This window comes from Diadema setosum, chromosome 3 (genome assembly GCF_964275005.1).
Source record: "Diadema setosum chromosome 3, eeDiaSeto1, whole genome shotgun sequence".
Lineage (NCBI taxonomy): Eukaryota > Metazoa > Echinodermata > Echinoidea > Diadematoida > Diadematidae > Diadema > Diadema setosum.
Genome location: NC_092687.1, coordinates 13795403 through 13812427, shown reverse-complemented (window position 1 = coordinate 13812427; position 17025 = coordinate 13795403). Strand labels below are relative to the sequence as shown.

Here is a 17025-nt window from a genome sequence, read left to right as displayed (position 1 = left end):
CAAACTCTGACTTGAAATGGGTAATTTGTGATATTCTAAACTTTCAAATGTTTTCTTGTATTGTGCTGTAAGTGCTAGAAGTGTGCAAGATTTTGATATACAGTGACTGTATATACTGACATGTGATACACAGTATGTCCAAAAAATAAATTATAATCTGATTTTGCATTGATAACTTTCAAAATAATAGAGCTATCTTAATGCTATTTCAGGGGATGAAAATATAATTTCTTACATACAATTTGCAGAAAACCCCATTCAATTTGGTTAAGTGTTCACGGAGAAATGTAGATCGTTGTAAAGCATATGTCATGGATCCATCTCTTTCAAGTTTAACACTTGGATGCTCTTGGGATGAATGTACATCTACCATGTAGCAATAGACTAAACTCGGAGGGAAGGGATTTCTGACATGCTCGACAAGGATCCCAATTTCTCTTTGACCACTGAAGCAAATAGGATGGGGTTTTCTGTAGTAAAGATGTCAGGTATAAGTTATAGTTACTGTTTCATACCTTGAAATTGTATTTTGATTGATTCACTATTTTTAAAGGTATCACTGCAAAAAAGTCCTGATTGTGTTTTTTTGGGAGACATATGGTACAGTGTACCCAGAAGAAACAATGTTTAATGGACTGTGGGTCATTGAATCCATGCTTCCAGGAACCCAGCCAGGGCCAAACTCAGCACGCCGGGCCCCGCGGGGATCCGAGCCGACCAGTCCCCTGTCCAGCGCGGGGTCCAGCAGCTCGCACCGCAACAAGCAGCTGCTGAAGTCCTACCACGACTTCACCATGCAGCTGTTCAGCTCCAGCCAGCTGTACGGGGAGGGCGATGCGCTCTTCGTGGCTGCCGTCCGCAGCGGGGACTACGAAAGAGTGGAGAACATGCTGCATCGCCGCAATCACGAGGTCCGGTGACGATCCTCTTTTTCTTTTCTACTCACTCGTTTTTAAAGTGGCCATGAAAATAATTTGTGAGCAGTGATTTTGATGTAGATATTACCACCGATTGCTTGAATTTTTGAAGAGTTTGAAATCATAAAAGATATTAGAATGGCAGTTTATTTATTTTTTGGGGTCAAATTAGGTCAATCATTAAATTGAAAAGAAATAAAAACTTTTCAATGATGCAGCACTTTTAACATAACAATGTCATATTTTTGAAGGTATGATTATAAAATGTCATTAATCATGACATGCATTGTAATTACTGTCTTTGGTATTCAGCAGATTTAATCTCAAATATTTTAAGTTGATAGAAATGGATACATTGGTCTTTGCAATTAAACTTCTCACATGCACTGTACACACCTGATATAAGATTTCCCAGCCTCAGTTTTACCGTATATCTCAGGTTTATCGTATCTTGCCTCAGGTTTACCGTATCTTTTATAGCTCATGTTAACAGTATCTATTCAGTACCACAAAATCCAAGAGTGGATGAAACGTTTACTGTACAGCAGCTTCTTCCAAAGTATGGACCAGACCTCCTGTGTTGAAGTAGAACACATCTATATTTTTGTCTGTCCACGTCAGGTGGTTAACATCGACGCACGGGACAAGGAGACCGGTAACACCGCCCTCATGTGGGCCGTCCAGATCGGCTGCGTCAAGCTCGTGTGGCTGCTGCTCAAGTACGGCGCCGATGTCACGCTGCGCAACAGCAACAACGAGACGGCTGTGGACCTGGCCGGCGATGCCGAGATGCGGAAGGTCCTCCTGGAGTCAGTGATGCGGACGGGCGTGTCCCCCCGCCATCTACTGCAGGCCGCCTGGCAGGGCAATGCCAAGGTGGTCAGACGGCTCTTGGTAGGTGGAGAGTGATGGAACGTGTGGAGAAGGAAAAGAAGAGTACTGAAAAGAAAGACAGAATACACGTTAGAAAAAAAAACAGACAGAATGCATGAAAATTAAGAAAGAAATCATGAAAAAAAATTAATGCACAAAATAAAGAATGTATGGAAGAAAGAAAGATTGTAAGAAAGACTGAAAAAAATGTGTGAAATAAAGAAATAGAGTGCATAACAAACATGGTTATAATGAATTTCCGGTTACAAAGGAATAAAAATTCAGGCCGCAGCATTATCCTCCCTATGTTTTTATATTATTTATTTGTTTGGTTATGAAGAAGTTAAGATATACAAAAAGAAAACTGCTGGTCCCGAGGACTTTGTCAGGATTCAATCCATTATGTTTAAAAAATGAGGAAAAAAGAAGTGACAATTTACTGTCAGGATTCAATCCATTATGTTTAAAAAATGAGGAAAAAAGAAGTGACAATTTTAACTGTCACTTGAAAAATTGTGTTGCAAACAATAAAAGCACTATGAAAGCACTCTTGGAGCATATCGAAATTTGTTAGTATTATTGCATTGACATTTATCTTTCATGACCTTTCTCTTTCTAACATTTTCCCACATTTGTAGGAGCTGGATGAACAGTAAAGATGAGAGATTACCAAATAATCTTTGTAAAAATTCATAAATAACCTCCACTTGTTCAGATAGAAGTTAAGTTATTCTAACAACTGCACACTTTTGTATAAAAAAAATAGGCAAATTTCGGAATGCAAAGAGTTGCCTAGATATTGCATATTATGGATTGAACAAAGTGACCAATAATATCCCACCAGAAGAAGGGACATGGCAAAAGAGACATATGGAGTTCTAGACCAGTGCTCTTATACAGACTAAGCGATGGAATGCCCTAGTATGGTGTCCATTCCAGAAACCCCCTTAATTTTCATTTCAGTCTTGAGATCTCAAGGTCAAGTCCCCAATGAAGTCCCATTTTTTGTACTCACTTTTGTTCATATTATATGTGTCTGGCCAGTTTCATTATTTGTTTTGATCTATAGTAGTGAAAAGAATAAAATGAAACTGGTGAAATTTAGAAAGATAAAAATTTGGAAATAAACTCATAGTTTTGTGTGTGTGTGTGTGTGTGTGCTGGACATGGTACAGTGCACTCAGAGTCTACACAATCTTATGTAATATAAAGGCTGTTCCTTCTACAGGATCTTCATTCACCTGATGAAACCAGTTGATAATTGGCTAAGCATTGGTACCATCGAGTTTATTTCCAGATTTTGTTTTTCATCTAAGTAGACATCCTCATCTACTTTGACTGAATGAATGAGAAGAACTTTTATCAGTGACATGAAATTTGGTTTCATCTTTGTTTGAAGGGTGAGAGCAAGGTGCTGGACATCAACTGTCGTAATGCCGATGGCTACACCCCACTGCTCCTGGTCACCAGGGATGTGCAGCTCTTTGAGAGCAGTAAGACCTTTTTTTCTTTCAAGATTGTCTTTATTTAATAGGCGAGGTTCCGTGACGTCAAAAAATGCACTTCCTTTAGGGGCAAAGACAAAACATGCATGTATGAAAAGAGCATTTAGCCTCTAGCCTGTGGCACGCATACCATACCCGCCTGTCTCTATGGCCTGATAAAATCGCACATGATGATGGGACGTGGGATGTAACGAGTATGCGCTTGTCCCCCATACACAGTTTTTGCCCCTCAGCAAGTTGAGCCATGGCTTGATGATGTCATTGGAACCTACATCAGGCCTCGAATTAACCGACGGCCACCGACGGCCATGGCTGTCGGTGCCCCTCTCGTTGGCCGCAATGCCTTTTTTTCCTTGATCAAAGTTACGGCCAAACAAAAAAATGTGCCCTTTTTCTTGTGGGCGTGATGCACTTTTAGAATGAAAGTTATTATTTATGACGTATAATATGCCCTTTCTCAAAGTCTACACTTTAATAAGCTTGAACAACTTTCCTGGGGGGTGTTTCATGAAACTTTTTGTCAGTGATTTACACCGACAACTGTTAAAAGCTACAGAAATCCTTGCATCTGATTGGCTGATAGCAAATTTGTCGGTGAAAATCTCCGACAAACTCGTTGATGAAACGCCCCCCTGATCTCAAATATCATACGTTCAGTTCACTCTAATTCAAACTCAAAGTATCTTTCCGAGATACGAGACGACGTGTAGAAGTCTACATACATGTACACCCGACCGGCTTTTACCGTCCCGACTGCCTCCGCAGCGCAGCGGCCATAGAGTTACTAGCTAGGCAGCGGCGGGCCGGAGCAAGTGGTTGCAAGCCATGCTAAAAAATGCCAGGCCTGTCGGACGGCTGTGAGCATTGCCATCTCTCTCGCGCGCTCTGCATTCATGCCCGCGCCGCAAGCTCAAAGCAAAATGGTGCCGGAAGTGCTCCAAAGCGAGCGCGGCGTACGCGTTGAGAACGTACTGTATTACAGAACCTACATCGTATTGCGTATGGCCTTCTGCCTAACATCGTCTGCTGCGGAGAGATCTTATGCGTGCGTGCACTGCTGGAGTGTAGCAGCACGGTTGATAGCATACAGCTCTATGGGGCATTCACATCACGTATAAACACCCAACATGCCCTTTCCAATGTGGCCTTGGTGCCCCTCTGACTGACCTATGTGCCCTGGCCTCTTGGAAAAAGTGCCCTTTTCTAAATGGCCATGCCCCTCCAAAATCCTATTTCGAGGCCTGCTACATGTAGGCTCTGGATTCACCCGTCCTCATGTTGGATTCCCTCTGCTGTTGGATCCACTACGTATGCCGCTATTAGCCGTTAGTAGCTGATCGTGGAATATTTGCTTATGTCTGTCATAATTTGTGCCATGATTGAAATCATTGTCCTAATCATGGAGTAGTCATAGTGGTCTTATCTGATGTCATCTGGGGGGCATTTCATGAAGGAACTTGTCAGATAAAATATCTGACAAGTCACTTATATCCGACAAGTTTGAGAAATTCTTCAGTCTGATTGGCTGATTTCTCTGAACTTGTCGGATATAACTGACTTGTCAGATATTTTATCCGACAAGTTCCTTCATGAAATGCCCCCCAGATCTTTACTATCAGATCTCATCATATTTTATCAGATCTTGAGGTAAGTCAAGGCAGTCACGCAGATTCTAGACAAGTTTTCGATGGTTCAGAAATAGTCTGTGATCAGAGTATGATTGCCATGATTGACGTCATGATCTGATCAGATCTAACAAGATCACCACGAGTACTCCTCGATTAGGACCATGATTTTAAATTAAAAGTGGCGGAAATTGTGGTAGACATACACACAGTTCTATGATCAGCCACTAATTGTTAATCATGGCATGTGTAGCAGATCACAGGACCGTGGGAACCCAGCATTAGATTATTGTATACGGCATATGTTTAGTAAGTCTAATTTTGTATGAATTGGCACTTCCCACCAATGTCAGGAGATGTTGAAATTGCATTCATTTAGTGCTACATAATTATATCATCACACATTTTGTTCATGTTTACTGGCAGCAGAATATGTTCATATGCACACGACATTCATGTCATTATCAGAGTTGATTTTTTTTTTGCATTCTATTACGTAAATTTGCAAATATCACCCGATTTGCAAAATTCATGAAAATGAATACCAGGGTACCCATCGAAATGTACGGCATATGCAGTATGCACGATGAGATTGAGTTAAAATATGAAGACCTTAATATAAGAACGACCCAAGCCCAATTTTTGGCCAAATTCAGTTTGACATGGGAAATTGTAGCTTATGCATGGACTCATCTTGTGTATAAATGATAAGTCCTAATTAACCCCGGAAGTGCCTAAAATGAATGAGTTAAATCTAATATATTAATGTAAGAATGAAGGACTTGGGTCATTTTTACATTCATATAATAGCGCCCTCTCTCATCCTTCTCTCATCTCTATAGCAGAATATCATGTATATGAATCAAAGAACGACCCAAGTCCACCACCCAAAATGACCTCTCCACAATTAATGTAAATGTTAATTGTCATAATAATACATGTTCTAATTTGTATACAATGTTGCCTTCCCATCACAGTTAAATAGAATATTATTGGACAAATAAAAAAGATATTGATGAAGTTTTTTTTTAGTTTACTCGAAATGGTTTTCCATGGACTTGGGTCATTCTTATATTCATATACTCATATGTATCTGGTGCTTGTCAGTATATTCGAAGAGTTTGTTTGCAAAAACCGATAAGTCCGTATTTGTCAAATAGAGATATTTGCGATTAAAGGTCAAGAAAAGTGTAGAGAATAATCAGAACATTTTTGCTTCTTTTGACCATAACTTCAAAAATATACCTTTATATGTAGTGACTAATATATCATTTAAAAGGTATTATTTTGTACTTTATGACAGAGACCGTACTTCAAAATCTTCAAAAATGGACTTATCGGTTTTTGCAAACAAATTCTTCATTTAATTAGTACAGCTGTATACCACATACAATCCAAACATTGAATCATTACATATTTGGCAAAGGTGAGTTTCACTATATCAGCTCTTGTATAATCCTTTCCTCCCTTGAACATTTATCAGTTGGCTCTGCGCTCGAGTCGTACGATCCCGTGGCCGTTGTGGAGGAGCTCCTTCGTTACCGTGCCGACCCCGTGGCGACAGACAAGGACGGCCACTCCCCGCTCCATCTCGCGGCGTCGGCGGCAAACTCCACGCTGGCCGACGAGATGGCTCTGCGTCTCCTACAGATTCCCCTGACGGCCGACGCCCGCGACGACCGCTCTGCCGCCCCGATCCACGCGGCCTCGCAGAGCGGCAGCGTCGATGTCGTCGTGGCTCTTCTTGGCCAGGGCGTGGACGTCAACGAACGAGGACACGCGGGAGCCACACCCCTCCATGTATCGGTGAGTGAGACCTCTCTATTTCGTTTAACCGATTGTTGGAAATTGTATCATCTTTCGCAGCAATACCGCCTGCTACTTTCAGGGGGCAATTTTTTGAACTCACTACTGTAAAACGAGGAATGTTCGCGTGCATTTTAATTTCGTGAATTTTGCAAGCGGCAGTATTTGTAAAATTAAGATACACACTAAAGTTCTTGCCTACACTGTATGAATTGGGGTGCCAATGACAGGTTGCGAAAATTTCATGCTGCAAGAAAGGCTGCCAGCTGCAATTTTGAAATTTTCATGCCGTAAATATACAGTGTTTTACAGTATTCTTTTAATTACCAAAAATATGTCAGATTTTATGAAAAACAATAATTTTCCCAGATATTTGTCGAGCCCACCGGAGGTGAGGGGAGACTAAGGGATCGCCTGCAGCGTCCGTCCGTCCTACGTCCGTCCGTCCTACGTCCGTCCGTCGTCTGTCCGTAACGCTACAAAAACTTCAATAACTCTTTACTCTGGGCTTCAATTGCAATCAAACTTCGAGGGAAGAGGGGTCATACAAAGTTTCACATTTTACCGTATATGGAGGTCACCTCAAGGTCAAAGCTCGCAGGCAGGGGTTAATGAACTTCAGGGCCCAATGTTAAGTTTTTATGGCACGTTTCTATTATGGGTCATAACTTTTGATCCATAGGTCCATTTGTGACCAAACTTGGATGGTAGATGTCCCTTGGGGAGTGGATGATCACCACAAGGTCAAAGGTCACAAGCAGGGGTCAATGAACTTTTAGAGCCCAATGTTAAAGAAGAAATTTATAGGAAATAATATCATAGAAATTGACTGTTTTCCATCATTTAATGTTATTTTGATTAATTTCTGATGTAAATCATGCAATAAAGTTGTCTCTGCTTTGAATATAAGAATCTTTATTTTTACCAAATTTGAGCACTGGAAAAAGTTCGATGCGGCTACAAAAAGTGCCAAGTCTGTGATGTCACCACGTGTGTATGCAACCCAGTGGGATTTACGTATCTATAGGCAAACTGTGTGCTCTTTTCAGGAAATTGGTGTGTAATTTTTTGTCAATCTAGAATAAATCGTCCGCCAAAACCATATATTCACGTCGTGAAATTGTTTGTTTGTGTTCATTGGAATCATATTTTACACCCATAAATTTACGGAAAAACAAAGTTTTAAAAGCACAAAACCTATCGTCAGCTCAAGATTCACGATTGCCGTGATCAGGTGTTCCTTCGTACAGCCACAATTTTCTGTTATTATTGACACAACAAATCAATCATTGTGGGGGAATTGCGTATAGCTGAGGTAATCTTACATACTCATGAAGGATGATAACTAAGTCAAAGAGGTGTAATTGATTGGAAATCATTTTTACACCCATAAATTTACGGAAATACGACGTTTGAAAAGCACAAACCTACTGTAATCAGCTCAAGATTCGCGATTGCCGTGATCAGGTGTACGCACAACAGTACCAGCAGAATCAGCAGTGAAGATGTATTCCTTGATGCCGTGATTTCAGCTTGATTCTTCTTCGAAATGGCATGATGAAGGTTTGTTAGATAAATGTGACCTTCTTTTTCTCTTGTATGTTGGTTTAATTCTAATTTCTACCTCAACTTGCTAAAAAAACAGTCTAACAAAGCGGAAAACTGCAACATTTCCGTGCTGAGCAGCAGTCAAGATACACATGTTGCATGCAAGCATGCACTGCTGCTGCAGCGATCCCCATAGTATAACACGTACAATGTAGGTTGCTTGTAAACAAGGGGGTTCTCGGCGCAGTTGACCAATCGTGAACACGTATTTCGATCACGTGTCTTGATATAAGCAACAAGGCTGTTTACGTGTCTGGGAGACGATTTGCATAAACTTACGCATGTTTCAGACGAATTTATGAATGAAAGTGAGTAGCATGACATCATGCCATGACCATATTTGTAATAAGCAGAGGTAGAGCTTTCTGTAGGTACCAAATGTGTCAGGGTTCAACGCAGAATATCTAAGACACGATCGCCAAAAGAACACTCATTTTCGCCGTAAGCGAAGGCGATTTGATCTTTAGATGTAAGATTTGGCCAACATTTGAGATTGACATCCCACTTTTCTATTCAAAATTCCACATTTTGTAGGTTGTATTTCGAAATGTTGTTGATATCAATCAGAAACTAGAAAATTTCCCCTACAATGTGATACCAAAATGTCAATTTGGTCCCTGAGATAGGTCATTTTTTTTACCTTTTTCGGGCTGTAGCGCGAAATCACATTTGCCCAGAAGTTTCGGGTTTTGCCAGAGCGGGTCTCACATAGCCGTACGGCAAATCAGCTCATACACATTAGGTGACGTCGCTCAAATCCGATGTTTCTTGTAGCGAACGGAGCTACAATCTTGTATGTGGTCATGGAAATTGGGTGTTTTTTCAATCTCAAAAACAGTTTGGGGGTAAAGTTACATCGTCTAAAAGATATCCAGTTTTGTTAACTAGCTTCTTAGCTTTTCGTAGATATAAAACTTGTCATATTTCTAGATTCTCTATTTTTTTTTCTATGGCGCGTTTATATTATGGGTCATAACTTTTGATCCATAGGTCCGTTTGTGACCAAACTTGGATGGTAGATGTCCCTTGGGGAGTGGATGGTCACCACAAGGTCAAAGGTCACAGGCAGGGGTCAACAAACTTTAAGGGCCCAATGTTAAGTTTTTTATGGCACGTTTCTTTTTTGCCATAAATTTGTACCCTTTCATATCTCGTTTTATCTGTTATATCCCATTCGCGTACAATTTCTTGTACGCGAATGGGCGAGACACTCTATGGCACTTGCCCTGTATTTCTTTCTATGTTTGTTGCAGGACAGGTGACATAATATTGTGAATACTGAATATTGCATTCTTTGTGTGCTTACTTGTTAGTTTGTTTTTTTAGTCTCCATTTTCATGTTTTCTGCATGTATTTTTCGTGAAGCACCATGAGCACTTAAAGGTGGAAATTTGCACCATACAATTACGGTAAACAGTCCTGTAAAAGGCAAATCTTTTTTTTGTCATAAAAAAATACTGAAAATTTGAGGCTGTGTCCATGTTTGTATTTTCTTCTGTTTTTGCTTGATGCAAAGTCACAAGGAGCCTCATACATGAGTGTGCTTCATATGTGAGTGCTTACGGTAGCTGCTACTATTCATGATTTGTTTTTTACTATTCTGCAGACAGTTGAAAGAAAGTCAAAATGAAACAATATATCATATGTGTGTTTATGATGCTCGTAATCTTCTCTTAAATAGAGAACATTGAGAGTCTGTTATTACCAATAAATTGAAGATTTATGAAGAGCATACCAGAACAGGAAAGCAAAGGATGTATATTAAGGAAATATTTGTGTTTTTTTTTTTCAAATGTAATGACTTATTTTTGTTCTTCCTCTCCAGGCCTCAGCGGGCCAGACCCAAGTGGCGAACACATTACTCCATCACGGAGCCGACGTCACCCTGGTCGACGACAGGGGGAAGACGGCCGTCGATGTCGCGAAGACCAAGCGCATGAAGTCAGTCCTTAAAGGTTTGTGATTTTACATGCATGTGCACACTTTCTGCGATAAGGGCAACAGTTTTTTAGCGATCAGGTATTGGGAGACAATCATGCACCTCGTGCAGGGCATTAACCTCTTATTCTTAGATGGGAATAGGACCACATTATCATAGGGAAGACATCAAAAGCCTAATACATGTTTATGTGTTTGAAAATATCCATATTTCAAATGTCTCGATCATGTTGCTAGCTGTAGAATAATCATATTGACAGAGTAATCATGACTCATCGTTCTATGTTTAAACAGACAGTCAGGCACTCTGAGGTTACACCCCCTCGAGGCTAGACTACTATAGGCTCTCCTGAAGGAATCAGAACTCTACATTAAATGGTTACCAATGTTCAGAGAGCTCCGGAAGTGTTATTCAGCATTCCATGTGCTGCAGTTTATATGTTCAAAACTCCAGTGCAGGTGACAGTTACCATGGCAGTAGAGTACTCTAATTCTAAGATGATCCAAAAACAGAAGGAATTTATTTTCCTTTTATCCTAAAATGATAAGTTTTATTCAAATAAAAGTGGCTAAATACTTTCTGTCCGCATGCCAAGTAAGTTTCTTCTGTCATTGCAACATTTGGTATCGGGTGGATAAGGTTTAAACACGGTATTTTCCCCCCTGCATTGCTGATAAAAGAATTGTATTTTCTGCCATCCTGTAGAGGCTTGGACGGAGGCTACACACAACAAGCAGGAGGCGGAGCTTAGCCCAGTCAAGCCTCCTTCTCGCATGGGATTGGTGGAGGAGGACAGCCCTCGACAGACACGCCTCCTGAGCCTCTCTTCCACCTCCCCACCATCTGAACTGGGAAGTAAGTGAAAGACATGGTAGTCCCATGAATGTCTTTCTTTAGCTTTCTTAGTCTCTGTTCAAGCATGCAATTTAATCTATTTTTTCTTTCTGCACAGTAGCCTGCGCCGAAGGATTTTATTGTGAGTGCTCTTACCATTAAGGAGAAGTTAGGTATATATTACACATAGCACATCTGCATAATTATGCTCACAAACAAATGAGTATGTTTGTGCTAAGGACTGTGTAAGCATTTGTATTCTCTCAGTCTCAAAAATATTTCTATATTTTGTTTCTTTGTTTTGATTAGCTGTGCATGGATACCATGCAGTATTTGTCTACATTAGCAACTGCAGTCAATTTTATATCTATTTTATTTATGAGAACTCATTTTAATTGCTACTCTTCAGAGTAGAATATCTTTTATGTATTCATATGCTCTGAATGAGATTAGCTTACATCAGAGTGTGGAGTGGAGTCTCACAGTCATTGGTTAGATGGATAGTTTATGATTGAAAACAAACAAACAAACAAAACAGAAAAACAAATGTATTGGGGTTCTCTCCTTGTGGTTGTAGAGAAAATGCTCCAGAAATTGACTGATGCCCACAAGGCAGTCTTGGCTGAGGAACAGATGCTGAAAGATATTGAATCAGGAAGATTTACTCCTGGGTAAGTGTACTCTTCTTTTGGATTACCGATCTTTTGCACCCCCATCCCCTCCCCCTTTTTTTTTTTGCTGCTCTCTTGAGCCAAAATTTGAATTTTGCAGTGCCAGCAGAGGCCTAATTCAGCTGTTTAATGTTGAAACAAAAATTAGAAACACCTGCTCATCTTGTAGAATGCATGATCAGCTATCAGTGTGTGTGTGAATATTGTACTGTAAAGGTGGAAATTTTTGCCGTACATTAATTTTCACGCATTTTGCGCTACTTTTGGCTTGTGCGAATTCTCATTAGACCCACTAGAAATATCTACACATTATAAATGAGTTGACAATTGTGCAGCATGAGTTCAAGAAGCTGTGAATATATTTTTGAGCTGCTCAGCTGTAAAATATTGACGTTTACGGCATTATAATTATATGTCTCTATCCAGTAGATCAAGCAACTTGTATCGTTTGTTAAATAGCTAACAGGTGTATAATCATATTTCTTTCTAGAGACCATGAAGAGGTTATGAAAGTTGATGAGCTACTGCAAAAGGGCAGCTGCACATGGCATTTGCATCTAGAAAAAACCTTGATTCATGCTTGGTTGAGTGTCAAACTTATGCACTCGTGTGTTATTGTTCTAGAGTTTGACTCCAACAATTATCCAAACTAGAAATAAGTTAGAGTATTCATGTGAGGGATGCTTACCAGTTAACTCTATCATCTAGGCATTTCTTTGCTTAGCTTCTTTGATTTGAGTATTTGAAGAGTTTGTTTGCAAAAACCGATAAGTCCATATTTGCCAAATGGAGATATTTGCGACTAAAGGTCAAGAAAAATAAAGAGAATAATAAGAAAATTTTTGCTTCTTTTGACCATAACTTCAAAAATGTACCTTTATATGTAGTGACCAATATATCATTTAAAAGGTATTATTTTGTACTTTATGACAGAGACCGTACTTCAAAATCTTCAAAAATGGACTTATTGGTTGTTGCAAACAAACTCTTCATTTCTTTCCCTTGTTTTTTGTTTTCTTTCTTTTTTTTTTTGGTCAAAATGAGCCATCCCACACTTCAAACATTTGTTCATCAGGGGAGAGCTCTATTTTGATGTATTTTATTTTTTTTTCTTTTGCTTATTAGAAGCTTTAAAGATGTCATTTGATGCAGTCATGCAACAAATGTAGATCAAGAAAACATTACCTTCTAACAGAGCAAACTGTATAAAAACCTACAACATTGATGGTGCGCACATGTTTAATACATATGCACTTTTGCTTAATTGTTCATCTCGTTTTCCTAATTCCACATGCAAACTTCCCGCAGGTTGCAAGCGCGTAAGCTGGGCCTGCTCCGCAGTCAATCCCGCAATTCCCCCGCCCCGCCCAAGACTCCCCGAGTGCTGGATCCGCTCTCCACTACCCCCAGCAAGCTGGATACCACCACCTCAGCTACGTCATCATCATCATCGTGCAGGAAGGCCAAAAGGTCACTGACCTTCTCCGGTAGGAGTAGCACCCATGCCAAGGGTCAAAGGTCAAGGGGTCATGACAAGCTGGAAAAGACAAGATGTAAGTAAACATCAGTACGACCATAATCTGGCGGAACTGAATATCTCCGTATTCCGCTTATGCGAGGAATTGACTTTAGAAATACAAAGTTACACATTTCTAAGCTGGGAGATGTCGAATTGTCTTTTTCTTCTTTTCTTTGATGAAAGAATTAATTACCAGCAAAGTGATAAATGATATTTAGTTAAATCTTGAATGATAATGAATTCAAACAAATTGGGAAACTGTCCAGGAAGAAAGAAAAATATGTAATCATACTATAATTTGAGCAACGTTTGTCTGTCTGTCTGTCTGTCTGTCTGTTTGTTCCTCTACTCCTCCCAGGTCCTTGGTCCGATCTCCACCAAACTTAGTGGGTGGATGCAGGTTGACCGCGAAATTGCCCTTAAGGGGTTCATTTTTGAAAAGGTCAAGGTCACTGGGGTCAAATGTCAAATAACTAATCTTTGTCAGCTGCAATAATCAAACACCCGATAGAGGGTGCTATGTAGGCCTACTTATATGGGGATTCCCCCAGAAATATAATCAGACACCCGATAGAGGGTGCTATGTAGGCCTACTCATAATATGGGGATTCCCAGGTGTACGCCTACTTATGCTTCCAGCAAATTTGGCCAAGATCGGACCAAGGAGTAGCGCAAAACAGTTATTTGACCTCCATTGACCCAGTGACCTTGACCATTTCTGGGGGAATCCCCATAAAGGATTTCTGGCACTCCACGGGTACATTGACTAGTACATACAAAAATGAGCAAAGAAAATGCAATTCCATCCTGATGGAATTCATGTTCTTTCCTCATTTTTTTTTCATGAATTGCAGATAATAATAATTGCATAACCCTACAAAAGGAGATATTTTATAAAAAAAAGAAGTAAAACTAGCATGTGATTATCATTTTTGGGATTGTGCATTGTGAACATGAAACGTTTTAGAAGCTGAACTAATTTGGGAGCTTCATTCAGTTTCAGTTAATTTCCACACAAGTTCAGTTAAAAAACATATAAATATACAATCAATCAAATCAAAAACATTCATGATAAATGTGTCATTTTTCATTTGTTCCTGAATGTGAGAAATCACAGAATTCTCCTTGCCTCTGGCTGCAATGACCAAGCTTGCCATTATGGCTGTATTACTTCAATATCTCGAAAAGCAATTTGCAATGGCCATGGATTTTAAGCTAATTATGCCATTGTATGGCCATTTAATTGTAAGCTAATTATGCCATTGTTTCTCATTTTCCCACAGCTGACCCAACTGGACATCGTCTGATAGGAGAGAGCTCACAAATTCCCGTCACCGTGGTCGGCCTGGACCTCGATGACAGCCTACGGGATGTGAAGTACGTTTCAAATGATTGTGAAATAACATGTTTTTTTGTTTGTTTTTTTCTCTCTCAATCTTATGAAAGATTTAAAAGAGGCATCGTTAAGTAGAAACTCATTTTTCAAGTGGTGATGCTCCAAATTTGAGGCCTGTTTGTACCGAGAACTATTTTATGTGTGTAGACATTTAGCTTAACTGTATAAATTACCATTTGCAGATGAAACAAAAACCCAGCATTAGTACTTTAGATTAGTTCTAGAATATCAGTTAGGGGTAGAAACAACAACTGTAAAAATTTGAATCAATAGAATTGATGTTAAGTATTGCTAAATATACAAAATGTGAACAACAGTACTGTTATAATAAAAATGTTTCCAGACTGAACCGTCTATACAGTTAGGGTTATTGAGAAAAATACTGATATCTCCTTATATTTTAGGCATCATTGTGAAAATTTTAACAGTAGGATGTTTTCATTTGTTGAGAATGAGAAGGGTGTTAAGTTGTCTCAAAAACTATGGGTTTAGTGACAACGTATTATGCCGTTCTCATTTTCAACCGACGTTTTGTGGTTCAACAGACCTACGCATATGCATCAAATGTGATACGTTGAACATTTTTATGAACACTGCTCCCAGCGGTAATCAGGACCTTTAACTTGCTGAGCCTTTTTCATCAGCATTTAGTAATCCAGCCAGGCTTGACCAATGAGAGGGAAAAAAATGTTTTGCAGAGAGAGGGAGAGTATAGTTACAGAGGTTTTCTGTTTCATCTTTTTTTTGGCTAATTTCTTCTTTTTCACTTGGCATTCATCATACATTGGTATTCAGCATTTAGCAGCCCCTCAGCTGCGGAATAATCTACCTGGGCCCCATTTTATCAAAAGATAATATAATATCAATTTTAAATTTCCTTACAACACAGGCTGCCATAGACTTACAGTTGAAATCAACTGTACAATCAATTTTAACTCTTCATAATACAGATTCCATAATGTATAGAACAAACTGACTCAATAGAACAATTCAAATCTGTATTAAAAACTTATCAGTTTAATCAATAGTCTCATGGCTGAGCATGTGCAGCTAGTAGTTGTTTATATGTCTGAACATTCTGAAACTGTACATACTCTGTTCCTCTTTCTTTCAAATGCTTTAAGACATTTTATTGTTACAAGTCCCACATAAATTGTGTGAATAATTATCATTACCAGTAGAGCATAGGCCCAAATATACTCATGAAGAGTAACATGTTTGGGGGACATTATGGGCTACATGTTGAAGAATTCTTCTTGCATTCCGCAGATTTCAGCGCATCATGGCCTCGCGACCCATTGACCGGCAGTCCACCGGCCAGGGCGATTTCCCCGCAGCGAGACACAGAGGACGCCTGGTGCAGCACCGTGGATCAGACAGCTCCGTGACATCGGACCTCGGCGCTTCGTCCGGAGGTGGTCTCTTCCCCCAGCGAGATTCAAACGCTAACCCCCCGTTGGCCTCAATTACTCCTCTACGCACTTCTCATTTGTTGAACCTAGGTGGGTGTGTCGCATAAAACACAGCCAAGTAGTCCCGGGCCCCATTTCATAAAAAGTTGATATGAAAACATCTCTTGCTGGAATGGCAATTGTCATAGTAACGACAAGAATCCAGCTTCCTGATTGGTTGTTGCTATTGGAAGTTGCCATTCCAGCAAGAGTTGCCATCCTAACATCTTTTATGAAATGGGGCCCAGATCCCTTGAGGGTATCTCACTTAGTGGCGAATGTTTGCGAAACTAGTGTAGATCTTACCTTTGTCAAAGTTTATAAATATTTGAACTCGAGTTCACAAGAGTTGCAATCAAAATTCGCAAACAGTTTTTCTTGAACCTGCTCTCAATAACTCTGCAGGAATCAAATCTGTTTGGGACACTGAAATCCATACGCGACTTTCAGTGTGTTTGTAAACATTCGCTGTTCAGTGATATACCCCATGTGGGATTGCAAGAATATGATTTCTCCATCTACTGTTGAGGCCTTAATCCAAGTTAGGACCTCCTGACAGTCCCTTGAGCGGTTAAATTCATTGTCGTGGATTATGAGTAATGGACAGATAAATGTATGCTTGCATGCTACATTCATGTCAAGATCAAAGTTCGAATTTTTGCGTGTTGTTGTATTCACATATGTCACCCAGTTTGCCAAATTTGTAAAAAAAAGTGCCATGTGAAATATATGGCATAAACAGTAATCTTATCCTGTTGATGATGAGCAGATTTTATATGCTGAAGTGTGTGTGTTTGTGTTTGTTTTAATGAATTCAAAAATTTTCATCCTGCTTTGTCAGCAGAATTTGACAATTTTTGACCAATTCTATACAGTGTCTG

General features: G+C 39.7%; 1 protein-coding gene across 1 annotated transcript in view; it reads left to right on the top strand.

Moving 5' to 3' along the window:
* Window positions 1-623: 623 nt before the first annotated feature.
* The window catches only part of LOC140246565 (uncharacterized), a 28791-nt gene continuing 12389 nt past the window's right edge, over window positions 624-17025 (top strand). Inside the window, exons 1-10 of the mRNA XM_072325908.1 lie at window positions 624-911; window positions 1539-1811; window positions 3190-3283; window positions 6404-6726; window positions 10160-10289; window positions 10979-11128; window positions 11685-11778; window positions 13087-13331; window positions 14581-14674; window positions 15963-16195. Coding sequence (XP_072182009.1) covers window positions 624-911; window positions 1539-1811; window positions 3190-3283; window positions 6404-6726; window positions 10160-10289; window positions 10979-11128; window positions 11685-11778; window positions 13087-13331; window positions 14581-14674; window positions 15963-16195 — 1924 coding nt within the window. The remainder of the gene's footprint in view (window positions 912-1538; window positions 1812-3189; window positions 3284-6403; window positions 6727-10159; window positions 10290-10978; window positions 11129-11684; window positions 11779-13086; window positions 13332-14580; window positions 14675-15962; window positions 16196-17025) is intronic.